The sequence below is a fragment of the Lactuca sativa genome, chromosome 4, assembly GCF_002870075.4.
Source record: "Lactuca sativa cultivar Salinas chromosome 4, Lsat_Salinas_v11, whole genome shotgun sequence".
Classification (NCBI taxonomy): Eukaryota; Viridiplantae; Streptophyta; class Magnoliopsida; order Asterales; family Asteraceae; genus Lactuca; species Lactuca sativa.
The window spans coordinates 3,552,399-3,566,775 of NC_056626.2; the positions used below are offsets into that span (position 1 = coordinate 3,552,399).

General features: G+C 39.3%; 1 protein-coding gene across 1 annotated transcript; it reads right to left on the bottom strand.

Annotated features, from left to right (window-relative positions):
- Nucleotides 1-1,383: 1,383 nt before the first annotated feature.
- LOC128133763 (uncharacterized) lies at nucleotides 1,384-2,243 on the bottom strand. Its single transcript, XM_052771306.1, has 4 exons — nucleotides 2,049-2,243; nucleotides 1,913-1,988; nucleotides 1,652-1,778; nucleotides 1,384-1,570 (listed from the first exon to the last, which is right to left on the bottom strand). The coding sequence occupies exons 1-4, from the start codon at nucleotides 2,166-2,168 to the stop codon at nucleotides 1,384-1,386; spliced, it is 510 nt and encodes a 169-aa protein (XP_052627266.1). The 5' UTR covers nucleotides 2,169-2,243.
- Nucleotides 2,244-14,377: the final 12,134 nt, after the last annotated feature.

Below are 14,377 nucleotides of genomic sequence, written 5' to 3' on the forward strand. Positions count from 1 at the left end.
TTGCTGATAATGCTGCAAGATTTGAATCAAGTGGCTTCATATTCCTTTCTTCCACCAACTTTACCTGATGCACAAAATACACAGAAACAAAAAAACATTGTATAGGACAATCCAAAAACACATTATAAGCATAACAGTCAGTCCATGGACTTACTGTGGATCAATAATTGCAAACACCAAAGTAATGAAAACAGATGTTTGTTGGCCACACAACACACATAACAAATGTAGCTGAAATGGCACATCTAATTAATCAGAAAAGATGTAATGTGATCCAGACTTGTTTTCCTTGTCTATAGCAAATGAAACAAAGATGCATTGATTTTGAACTTATTTGTTGACTTGATAGGGAAATGTTCCAACTTAAACAATCTATCACATCACATCACATATTTGGCAATGTTCCATTCAAATTGGGATGAGTATTGACCTGTGATCATCCGAGATAGACACCGGTTTTGATCCATCGAAAGACCATGTAATATGGTATATAGAACCTTCATGCCCATCCAATCCAATCCACATACTGGGACAACTTTGTACTCAGCTCTCTTTGATTTTGATCCCATAGGATTTGGAGTATCTACTACTTTCCAGACAATTATCTGGCATGACAAATTTACAATCAACAATCTCATCATGTTTAGAAACTACTTTTACTCATGTATCAGGCAGGTATGTATCTATTATCTAAGAGCCAGCTAAACTGTTAATATATTTAACCAAACCTTATGTAGTTATGTGTATTTAATGATTTAATCCTTTGAGATATGGAAAACTGAAATCGTGAAAGATGCTTACATAGTTCAAGTACTGACAGCACCAAATGTTGGCATCATTGCAGTTAGTCCCTATAAGATTGTTTAGTATATATGTTATTATTTATAAAACCAAGGGCAAAAAAGGAAAAGAGTATAATCTTTTTACCTTCATCTCCTCTGTTTATGAATAACAAGAGATCAACTTCAACATTTTCAAGCATACCTTAAATGCAGGAACCGAAGAACTGATTACATTCTTGAGCTGAACAACAAGCAGCATACTTTCAACCCTGCAACTGCAAATCTGCCAAATTAGAGAAAACACTTATACTAATCAAACCATACGATGTTGATAGAAAAGTAATAGAACATATAGATGCGATAATAATATGCAGTGGTGAATTCCAGGTCATCTGCTTCCTCTGTCCAAATGATAAAGAACATGTTCATGTGAAATCATAAAGCTAACTGTGAAATCAAATGATGACTTATTACAGGGGAAGTGAACTTCCTACCACTGCCAGAGACATCATTTGATGTTTGAGAGATTGTTGTTGTACAAAAAAAAAACTATAAAAGCTCACCAAACCATCCTTTTGAGTTAGCATAATAATTACACAGCTTATGAATCTTCTATCTCAGAATCAGACTCTGTATCTGAGCGCAATTCTGCAGGTCTTCTGTTTGTGTTGGCTTCCAATGGGGGCATCCCATCATCTTCGCTAGACTCCAACTCCTCATTTTCCTGTGTGCTTTTCTCCGAATTTCCATTAGAGGTGTCCATTATCACTATTTTAAATATTTCTGGCCTGCATAATTCAAATGAAGAATTTTTATTGATAATTAATTCTCATCATAAGTCATAAGTTAGGAGTAATAAACAAACTAACCATTCTGCAGACTTTTGTAACACTCTAACTTGTTTATGAAAAAGGACTTGAAGAACAACACAAGCCACTTTTCTTCCAGACTCAACAGCCTCTTCTCTTCCACTATCATCAACCACCACAAAACTACCTGCAACATTTATTCATCATCAAATTGACCATTTCTATGGGGGTTAAATGCAACAAATAGCACTATACTTTCACTGCTATGATTGGGTAGATTTTTCGAAGTACAATGCTAAACTTAGAAAGATTAAGTCACACCTCGTTTTATCCACATGCTTTTCTGAAATTTAGCTGGAAAAATCGCCAAAGCTTTGTCTCCTTTGGCATCAATTATCTGTATACTTAAATCAATCAGTCATGCATTTAATTTAACCAAGAACAAGTGATGAATAACCTCAATTAGATTGGAGCCTCGAAGTGAAACAACTTGCATAATGCTTTGTCCTGGTTGAAGACTTAAGGTCTCATCATTAACAGCCCTCTTCAGATTCTTCCTTCCACCTTTTGCAGCCATTTTTCACTTTAATCACACTTGCAGATGATTATGGAGCTCTGTGTGTAAAATCTACTAGAAAAATCAACACATTAAAATGATTAAATGAACACATTACATTACACCTACAATCAAACAAATTAACATATTAGATCCATCCAATTACATATATATGTACACTTTAAAGATTCAAGGTTCAGCTAAAGCATATGAATAAGATACTAGTCCCAGTTTTCACTTTCAAGTTTCTATTTTTTCGATATATTCAGTTTTCTTTGTATTTTATCTGTTAGTTATGTCAGATAAAATACAGCATCCATATCAAAGAGTTTGCTTCAAGATATTAGAGCAGATCACCAACATAAGCTTCATAGAAAGGATATTAAAGCCAATACAAACAAAATGGATGGGAATTCAAGCAACTTGAGTCTTAACTACCAGATACCAACAAGCAAACAAGCAAAAGAGTGAAGGTGATAACTACAAAAAGGTTTAATTAAAAACATACAAGTTTAGACTTTAGGAGATGCAGGAGAATTGAAAGAAAGTGCACAACGAGCTAGAAGAGGAAGCAGTTTGAGTCAAACGAATTCAGGCCACTTAAAAGACATGTTCTGATGTTCTTATCTATTGCATGTGTCAAGGGTCTCAGCCCTCAGTAAGTAATTAAGTACCACGTCGAAACTTTGAGGTACGGAAAGCATGCAAATGAACTCAATCAACAAAATATGATAAGGATCAAACTATGCTGCAACTACACAATACCATGAGAAGCTACTAACTGATCCAATTTTGGGTTCCAAACTCGGTTGCCGAGATAAGCAAAGGGAACATACGTTGCTGGATTTTTTATAGCAAGAACAGGGGAAATCCAACAAAAAATCGATTTCATAACAGCAAGAATCAAACTTAAATGCATAGCAAGAAACAATTACGTACCAATAACTTTGTGCCTCACTTCATGGTCCTTCATCTTTACGAGTCTCAATTCCCTCCTTTATATGTGTAACGAACCTAAAAAATACAAAATTAACCTTAAAATATATAAAGGTAAAAAAATCAAATTTTCTATTTATTTAGCACACCAATAACTATAAAAATACCTTCAAATCTATGATTTATGTTTTTTCCATCGACATGCCATAAGGGAGGGGGACGGTTTCGTTCAATGATTGGGGGAGCTTCACTTGGAATGTGGCAATATTGATGAATCCCTTCAAAAGAAAGATGTTCAGGTGCTTCACAAAACGTGCCAAAAAATAAATGAATTTGTATTAAAGAAAGCGTCTTGGAAATTTACAAATTTGGCAGCCTATCATTGTTCAAGTGCTCTTAACTGTGCATTGCTTGTAGATTAATAGAAAGCGCCTCAGTCATAGTGGGCTTTTTCTCTTTCAATTTTTCCTATTAAAGACAACTTGTTAGCTAAAAATTATAATCAAAGTTAATGATAGCAAGAGGCAACCGATTCAATTTCTCAATGAAGATGAAACTCAGTCCTTACCTCTCTGAGATTAACCCATATATGGTTACGTGTTGTAGGTTTGCTTCAGGAGGAAATATTTTTAGGTTTGTGTTAGGATATGTAGAAGATTGCTCTTTGAAGCATTTTGTCGATCACTTGGAGTGCATATATGCTCTCTTTTTTCTGATCCATTTACTTTAATTGTACATTTATAACCATCGAAAACAAATGCCAAAATCACATACTTTAAGCATCGATTCATTGTAAAATATAAAATAAAACATCAAACTGAGGTTCAACAAAATAACATTAAGAGAAGGGTAGAGATTTTCGAGATGATCTACAGGGGATGAAGAAATAAAGTTCTTCTGTTCAAAAATAAAACCAAACAGATTCATCACTCTCAACATTTTAAAGACAAACATCAAGTTGTTAAACACAAATTTTAAACTGAAATTTAATCAATATAACGGAAAATCAGAAAAAACATACACACAGTAGTAGTCGTGGCGGCCGTAGTTGTCGACTCCGCCATCATAAACTTTTTTGTTGAAGAAATAGGAGATGGTAGAAGCGTCCTTTTCATAGCATAGTAACACCTCCCATTCCTGGGAGAAATAAGAGATTGTAGTTGTCGGCCGTAGTTAAACACAATTTTTGTTGAAGAAAGGAAACTTCAATTAAACGAACAACTTTACCATATTTGGGAGAAAAAATCGGGAATGGGTTACAATTAACGAACCTTAGAGAGTTTATCGCCACCAAGATGATGCAGATGCACGAAAAAAACCATAATCCTTTTTTCTTGATTGAGAAGATGAAGTTGAGGGATGAATGAGAAGTCGTGTTCCCCTAATTTGCTGAATGGATGAAGAAATAGGACCAAGGCTAGAAGCGCAACTAGACTAGGGTTTGTAAACGTGGGGAGTCATTGTAGATGGAGTAGGGTAGAGGTGAAGAGGAGTGAGCGGGGTACTTCAAAATTTTGGGGGATTTTCCATGTTTCTAGTGGTGGCGGCTGCTAGGTTTTACAGAGAGTAGCAGGGGAGAAAATGAAAGAAGATATTACTATTTCAAATGTGTTATGTTTGATTAGGGTTTGCACATAGAAGGAAGTGAAAGTCGATCGGAGAGGAAGGGGTTTGCAGAGAGAAAGAAGGGAGAGAATGAAGTCGATTTGGCGGGTGTAGAGAGTAGAGAGGAAGAGGAAGCGGGTGTTCAAAATTTTGGGGGATTTAGTTTCCCCCCTGAGTCCCAGAAACGCGCGTTTATTAAAATTATAAAGCGACATTTGTAGAGGACGCCCTTTTTATTATAGGTGCCCTCCGTGTTTTTAATATTTTTACATGAGACACTAATTTAAGGGCACTCAGTAATGCGCGACCTAAATCCTTAAAATTTTTGAAGAGATGACACTTTTTTAATGTTGCTCTCTAATGCGTAACATAAATCAAAGAGCGTCGTGTTTTGCGCGTCGTAAAAGGGTCTTTTTCTTGTAGTGTGTGGCTGATAGGCGTAATCGAACCTTGTTGGATATGGTTCGTTCCATGATGAGTTGAGCTTCGTTACCAATCTCATTATGGGGGTATGCCTTAGAGACTGCCGCTCATATCCTTAATCTAGTCCCTACTAAAAAGGTTGCCAAAACACCTCACGAGATGTGGACTGGGAAAGTTCCCAATTTAGACCACATCAAGATTTAGGGTTGTGAAGCTTTCGTGAGGCATGAGACTCATGATAAGCTTGAACTTCGAAGTGAGAGGTGTATTTTCATTGGCTACCCACAGAGATCCTTTGGTTACCACTTCTACAGACCCAGTGATAATGTGGTCTTTGTAGCAAGAAGAGGAGTCTTTCATGAGAGTGAATTTATAAGCCAAGGGGACAGTGGGAGGCAAATTGACCTTGAAGAGCTACAAGAGTCAAGTGGTGAAGGAAACTCAAATACTACCGACCAACTCGAGGAGGAAACTCCTGTTGAGCCGATAGATGAGTCTGTACCTCCGAGGCGCTCCACTAGAGTTAGGAACACACCTGAATTTTATTATGGTTATCACATCACCACTGAAGGTGATACATTTATTAGTGATAGTACACTAATAGATTTGGATGAACCTAATAATTACAGGGAAGCCATGGCAGGCCCTAAGTCTTTTGAATGGAAGGAGGCTATGGACACTTGTATGACAATCAAGTGTGGAACTTGGTTGACAATGTACCAGGTCGTAAGACAGTTGGGTGCAAATGGGTCTTCAAAAAGAAGACCGACATGGATGGGAAGGTAGATACCTACAAAGCAAGACTGGTGGCAAAGGGCTATACTCAAACTCTAGGAGTTATGATGAGAGCTTTTCACCAGTAGCAAAGATTAAGTCTATTAGAGTTTTGCTGGCCATAGCTACATTTCATGATTATGAAATATGGCAAATGGATGTCAAAACCGATTTCCTTAATGGAAAGTTGGTTGAGGATGTTTACATGGCTCAGCCAGAGGGTTTTGTCGATGCAAAGTACCCTAATAGGGAGTGTAAGCTTGACAAATCCATTTATGGATTGAAACAAGCATCTCGTAGATGGAATCTTTGCTTCAATGAGAAAGTCAAAGAGTTTGGTTTTTCGAGGAGCGAAGATGAGTCATGTGTATATGTTAGGGTTAGTGGGAGCATAGTCAGCTTTCTGGTATGTGGATGACATACTACTCATAGGAAATGACATCCTAACCTTGCAGGAGGTTAAGTCATGGCTTGGGAAGTGTTTCGCTATGAAGGATCTTGGAGAAGCTGCCTATATCCTAGGGATAAGGATAATGAGAAACATGAGTAAGAGACTAATTGGACTTAGTCAAAGTACCTACTTGGATAAGGTGTTGAACAGGTTCTGCATGCAAGAATCCAAGAAAGGGGAATTACCTATCCAAAGTAATGCCAAGCTGAGTAAGACTCAGAGTTTGAGTACAGAGGCTGAGATAGCATAGATGAGTCATATACCATATGCTTTCGCTGTGGGCTCTATCATTTATGCTATGACTTGTACTCGCCCTGAGGTGGCCTTTGCTTTGAGCATGGTCAGTAGATATCAAGGGAACCCTGGAAAGGCTCACTGGACTACGGTAAAGAAGATTCTCAAGCATCTGCGGAGGACTAAGGATTGGGTCCTTACCCTCGGTGGAAGTGATGACTTGAGAGTGGAAGGATATAGTGATGCTAGCTTTCAGACTGATAGGGATAATTTGATTCTTCTTATTCGCTCTGCTATACATTGAAACTTTTTCCAATGTCTCAGAATTACACTTAAGCTTGTAAGTATAACCATATTTACTCAGCTTTAGTAAGTTATGACGAATAGTCTTATCTATCTTTTGTGGTGGACTTGACCAGTGCACAAGAATGTGTACTCGATCCCTTAGTCCTTTCTCTTGACTCACACATCCATGTGAACAAGTAGTTAGTCTTAATTTTCCAATGCTTGAAAGTTCGCATTCATCATACTATACAACTTGCATGATTTCAAGTTTCGGTCCAATTGAAACTTGGGTGATGAGAATCTTTCCTTATTTGGTAAATGTAGACACTACCACAAATAAAAGAATCAAATTCATATTTCCAATGTTGCTATCAATGGAATCATATAAGCAACATCTTTTTTCCACAAATGCCATTGTAAGGATACTTTAAAGTAAATAAAATTAAAAACTTTTCTTTTATTTTAAAACTTTGCGGAAAAACTAATCCTTACAATGCAAATGTATATCAAAACTTGTTGTCATCTATTCCTAAACAATCTATCATAACTCTCAAGCACCTGCTCAAAATTCTGATCACCGAACCATGCGATCGAAATCCATATTTGCGATCAGAATCAGCATATACTTCCTTCTCCACTTTTTCTTTGATTCTTAAAACATCAATATGTGACTCAGTCACTGTTGGATATAGTGTCTAAGTCCATAACTTTATTTGGTATGTACTTGACTCGACCCGACATGGTCCATTTGGGTTGCATGGCATTGCAATATTTGGATAAACTAAATGAGAGAAAGGACACTTGTGATTATTAATATATTATAAGTTCTAATATATTTATAATAGTATTATTTAATTAGTGTTCATCAAGTATTAATTTAGAATTAATTTGGTGATCAAAATGAGACTAATTAAATATATAGGGTTGATTATGACAATCATCTAATCTTTTATGGTGGAATTATGATCCATGGTTTATGGAGTTGAGTTATAACCATTTGGAGCTCCATGGATAGTTCATGGGAGTTACAAACCCATGGATCATTAGAAATGAAGAGTCATGACAATTAAGGGCATCCATGTGTAAACCCTAATTGTGACAACACTATAAAAGGAGCCCTATAGCTAGCAAAATCGGACGACTAGTGAGTTCTAAGAGGGCATAACCGATTTTGAGTGCAAGTGTAATCTCTTAAGTTATTCCAAGTCTTGTAGTGTTGTGTGAAGCATTTGAGGCAAAACATTTGGGGTGCTAGGCTCATAAATTCTTCAAGGAATCCAAGCAACATCAAAGGTATGTAATTATATCTAGAGTTTTGTTATTTATGTACCTAGGATTGCATGCTAGATATTATAACTTGGAAGAGGGATGTCGTAATCTAAGCTATAAAATATTTGAAGGTAGGTGAATGACAATTCACCAATTTCCACCAGGATAAACGAAATGTATTATTAGGTTTTAATTGGTTTTGAAACTCCTAGATTCTTTTGAGATTCATTGAACTTTTCAATGGCATGTTACAATCTCGAGTGTACCCTTCAGGTTTTGTGACTGGGATGCCGAGGATCACAAAACAAGGTGTGAAGTAACCATGCAAATATACTTGGTACCCTTAATATTTACCCCTTAATCGATGTGTCGGTTAACCACACACGCTCCATCGATACTATGATAAATATTAAGTTACCCTTTGCCTACCTTGTTAAGTCCAGGTTAGTGTGCCGGTTAACCACACACGATCCACTAACGACTAATTAATTCCATAACTTATGAGTTTAAAGTAGTTTTAATTAAAAAACTCTTCAAGTTCCATAACTTGAGGACAAGTTATGGAAGACTTTAAACTATTAAAGAATGTAACTTTTCTTCTTTTTTAACTTATGGAACTAATTAAGGCTACACATTCTTATTATTTAATGAAGTGACTCTTGAACCTCCATAACTTGAGGACAAGTTATGGAGTCATAAAACCATTTAATGAGAACAAGACTCTTCATCTTGTAACCTTTGCCAACTTTTATGAGTTTTAAGAAACTTAAATGTGACCTTTCATGTAACTTTAGGACAAGTTACACAAACACATTTTAGAATCATCTCTTAGATTAAAAAGGATTGAAAACACATAATCAATTAACTTATCTATTAATCTAAGCAACTCATATGAAAAAAGATAATTCGCATCAAAATTTTTCATGTAATTAGCATAACTTTTAAACTAATACAAAACATGAATCTATTGACAATTATCTTTGAAATTGGATTAGCATGAACATTACCACATCAAAAACAAGTTTATAAGTCCAAAAACATCTAAGGGTAATGTTCCTAGTCCAATTCCAGCCAAAACAGTCGAATATATGCTATCTGGGGGTCCAACTCGGCGAGTTGGATGATTTTAGCCTTGGACTCGGCGAGTCTGCTGTGCTGACAGCATCAAAATTCGATTTTTAAGCCAATTTTGCAAGTATAACAAGTAAACAAGCCTAGGCTCTAATACCACTATTGGGTTTTGAGCATTCTAACACTCCTAAGTGTGCATGCAACCCTAAATACCTTGGATCTATGTTTTCTCTATTATACATGCAATTATGAACTTTCCAAGGTATTACCCCATCTAGCATTGTAGCACCTGGTTCTTGGTACGTATTCTTTTATTAATTCTTTAAAACATTTTGCATTTTGGTCTTGGACTCGGCGAGTTGAAGGACCAACTCGCCGAGTAGAAGTGGGATGAGACGCTGGGTTTAAGCAGTGGACTCGACGAGTTGGGTCCCGGACTCGGCGAGTAGGCCCTGTCTGGACAAAAACCCTAATCCGAGGGTTTGCACCCTATTTAAACACCTTAACTCGGCCTCCTTCATCCCATTTGCTCCCATAAGACCCCCATAGCAAACCCAAGCCGTTATTGAAGCAATATAAGGCATTTGGAGTGATTTTGGTGCTTTTGTGATCCAAGGAAGGAAGGAAAAGCTTGAAGGATCAAGAGGAGGCTAGAGGGATCCGATTTTGAGCATCATTTGTAGTCTACAAAAGGTATAAAGTCTATACCTTGTTTGTTCTTTTGATAGATCCCATTTTGTGGAGATTTAGGGCTTTTCTAAGCCATTTTGGTCACCAAACATGATTGCAAGCGTGGTTAGGGGTTGATGTTTCAGATCTAGGTCCTTAGAGGGGTTACAAGACATAAATGAGTGGCTTTTGCACTCATAGAAGGCCCCATGCATTGTAAGAGCTTGTTTTAGGACCTTTTGAGCTCAAAGTCCCATGCAAGCACGTAAAGGTTGTAACTTTACGTGCTAGATCGATTGTAGAAGCATAGATCTATCTTTTTATCAAGGGTTGTACATCAGAATTCGAAGATTTTGTGAGAAGATGTGGCCGACTCGACGAGTCCATCCTTGGACTCGGCGAGTCCAAGGTTTCTGTCCCATATCATTTGAGGGTCATAAGGACCTAGTTGAGTGTGGAAAGGTTTTAGGGAGTCCCGAGGAGTGACCCAATGTTCTGGAACAAGCTATTGTTCTGGAAATTCATGGGACTCAGCGAGTCCAAGGCAATTTTCTTAAGGATGAAGATGAGCTCGACGAGTTGTTCATACAACTCGGCGAGTCAGGTGAAGATTCAGTCGATGTTCAATTAGAAGGAAAACTCATCGAGTCATCGCCTAACTCGACGAGTAGAGACGGGTATAAGGAAAAATGGAAGGATAAGGACTCGGCGAGTTGGCGAACCAACTCGGTGAGTCAGGTCAACTGGAAGTTGACTTTGACTTGGTCAGGGGTAAAATTGTCATTTTTCCCTAAGAACAGTTAGCAGTGTATGACTAAGTGTTTTGTGGGAATTATAGCCGGAGGATTTCCGGAGCAGCAGCGGCAACAGTCAGAGGATTCCCGCACATATCGGCAGCTACTATGAGGTGAGTTACCTTCCAGTAGCGGTGGGTCTACGGCCACAATGACGGCCCACCAATAGGAGTTGTATGTTAGATGATTGTCTTTGTGATATCATCTAGGTTTGCTACTACCTGATATTTTATATGCTAGCATGATATGTTATATGTGATAGTAGTAGAGTTCGGTTGTTAGGATCGAAGGGTAGGTTAGGCACGCCAGATATGTCTGACAGTATGTGATTATATGTTTATATGCTGGCATGATATGTTATATGTGATAGCGGTAATAGTAGGGGAATAGTCCCCAAGTTCGGTTGTTAGGAGTGAAGGGTAGTTTGGACACCCCAGATATGTCTGATAGTATGTTTATGTTATGACATATGTGATAGTAGCAGTAGGGGGTGGAATAGTCCCCGAGGGTTGGTTGTTAGGACCGACGGGTAGGTTAGCACCCCAGAATGGCTTGACATGGGTAGGTCAGCACCCCAGAATGGCTTGACACGGGTAGGTCGGCACCCCAGAATGGTCGTACGGGTAGGTCGGCACCCCAGAATGCTCGTACCGGGTAGGTCGGGCACCCCAGAATTGTTTGGCAGTATGTATGTTATGTGATTGTATGGTATGTGGTACGATGGGGGAACTTACTAAGCTTCGTGCTTACAGTTACAGTTTTGGTTTCAGGTACCTCTTCAGCGAAGAGGAAGGAGCTGGCGCGGTAGTGGCACATCAGACACACACATTGTTTTCCGCACTATGAGTTATTCTGGCATTTGTACTCTGACATTATTATGTTTTTACGATTCGGTTTTCAGACACGAGACATGTTTTATAAAATGATATGATCGGTTGATATTTTGTTACAAATGTTTTGCAAATCACTTAATCAAAAATGAAATTTTTGGACGTGAAAATTGGGTCGTTACAAGCATACAATAATTGATACTTGGGTAATCAAATGGATAAAATACATACCTTTGTTGATGTAGCTTGTCTTCATTAAGCTTGAGTGCCTAGTGCCCCAAGTGTGACACCTCAAATGGTTCACACAACACCATGAACTCTTGGAATAACCTTGAGAATAAGGATACTTTGATTATCTCTAGTGAAATTGGCTAGCCCTTCTTAGTGTACCCACACTAGTGCCAATTTCACCAACCAAGGACCTCTTTATATAGTGTGGAGATTAGGGTTAAACCCTAATACCCATGACCTTTCATTTCTTATGATCCATGGGTTAAACACTCCATGTGTAACAGCCTGGAATTTCAGGTATTGCTTTAAAACTATTTTTGGGGGCATTTTAGGAAGGGACTCGGCGAGTTGGAGCCAGACTCGCCGAGTAGGACCACAGACTTAGTCGCGGGTTCGCGACTGGACTCGATGAGTCCAGATATGGACTCGGCGAGTCGACGCTGTTCAGCAGAAACCCTAGCCGTTTGGTTTTGGATCGTATATAACGCCTCTTAGGCCGTCATTGTCCGTCTTTTGGCCGATTGAGAAGAACCCTAATCGTTGTGGACGACTAGAGCAGGAGAGAAAGCTATTGGAACTTGGAGGAACTTGTTAGGCAAGAAGAAGAAGAGTTTGGCCAAAGGAATATCAAGGAGGATCGAGTCCTGAGGTTTGGGGACACAGAGAGTGCGTTTTCAGGTAATACTCGGACCATTTCTGTTATTTTGATGTGTATACGAATCTAGGGTTTATGAAACCCATTTAGTGATTAGATGGGTTATTATGTTATTACCCAGACGTTTTATACCCCAGTAATAAGATGTTTAGAAGTCCAGAAAGTCCCATGATTGTATATCTCGGGACCATACGTATTTCAGGAAGTAGTTGCTCGTCTGCATGGGATGGACTCGCCGAGTCCAATGATCAGACTCGGCGAGTAGCTTGAAGATTTACTGGGACTCGCCGAGTTGTTCTTCAGACTCGGCGAGTAGCTTGGAGATTGGCTGGAACTCGTCGAGCTGTTCTTCAGACTCGACGAGTGGAGTCAGGGTGGCCCCGCGATTCTTCCACGAGGATCTCGTCGAGTCAAGAAGGATACTCGACGAGTAGATAAGGAATCCCAGAGAGTTGGAGGACGTCTAGACTCGCCGAGTCGCCATGGCACTCGCCGAGTCCGATCGAGTTGACTGTTGACCGTTGACCGTTGACCGTGGACCAGAGTTGACCTAAGTCTGACTTCTTAGGGATAGTCACACTTAGAGGATATAAGTGCTAATGAGATATGTGATGTTATAGGGAGGTTGTAGCTCGTTGGTTTGTTCACGAGTGATTTCAGGATTTGCTAGCTCTCAGCATTTACGAGGTGAGTCTTCTCACTATATTGTACCCGGAAGGGTTTGACTGTATGACCGGAAGGTCAGCTATGATATGTGATATGTGTGCTATATGTGGTAAGCTGCTTGTTATATGTGCTATGCATGTTATGGGCCGGAAGGCGATTATATTATCGGTCGGAAGGCAATATGTTATGGGCCGGAAGGCAATATATTGTGTGATGGACCGGAAGGTCGGCGTGGGTAGGACCGGAAGGTTTACCCAGCAGGGACGGAAGTCCCCTGAGACACATGGACCGGAAGGTCAGGGCCTGGAAAGGCGTATGTGCGTAAGTTGTATATTGGGGAACTCACTAAGCATTTATGCTTACAGTTGTTGTGCATGTATTTCAGGTACTAGCGAGGACCGTGGGAAGGCGCCGGCATGATCGATACACACTGAAGAATGCTTTGATGATCTTGGGATTTTGATTATTTGTATTTGACAGAATACTTAAACTATTTATGCCTTGCTTTGTTTGGAAATAGATATATTTTTTAAATGAAAAATTTGTTTGAAAATTTGCGTTGTTACAATTGGTATCAGAGCCTTGGTTTGAGGGATTCGGGTGCACCTTCGGGAGTAGCTGAACTCAAACCGAGGATTTGAGGAAAACTTTTTAAATAAAGGCATAAACTTTTGTAAATGGTTTTGTGGTAAGCAAGAAAGAAGCAGTGTGTACGATCAGTCAGCGCCCGAACGGTAAAGATCCCCAAAATACCTTACAATATTATATGATATGAATTGTTATGCATGCTAGAAGACTAGGTATTCATGATAGGACTAGAGTGGCCTGATTTGTGATGCCTTAGTCTAGGGAAGTTTGCCGATATAAGATGCTTTATTAGTGTGCGAGTAGATAGTGCATAACAGAAGTAGAGTACTCACTATCCGGGGTTTGGGGAGGAAGATTTGGGATGACTGCTGATGCGGTGTGGTCGGTAGTATTGGGCTCGTACTACCGAAGACACCGGGTCAGTGGGAGGCCCAAGTAAGAATCCCTGGATATCGGAGACTGAGTAGGGTTGCGTTATCGAGTACGATTATACTCGATGGAGTCTCTGATAGATTTATGTTGTATTTCAGAGACATCATGGTTAGACCACGCCACGGAGCGAGTTCGAGCGGTGTGAGTGACGAGGAGATTCGTCAGATGATTCACGAGGAGGTAGCGACGGTGATCCGGGCTGAGATCCCGGAGATGTTTGGGTCTATTAAGACCACCCTGATGGAGACGTTTGATGAGCGGTACGCCGCATTGACTGAGGCTGCAACCGCTGCAGCTACCGCAGCTGTGGCCGCTGC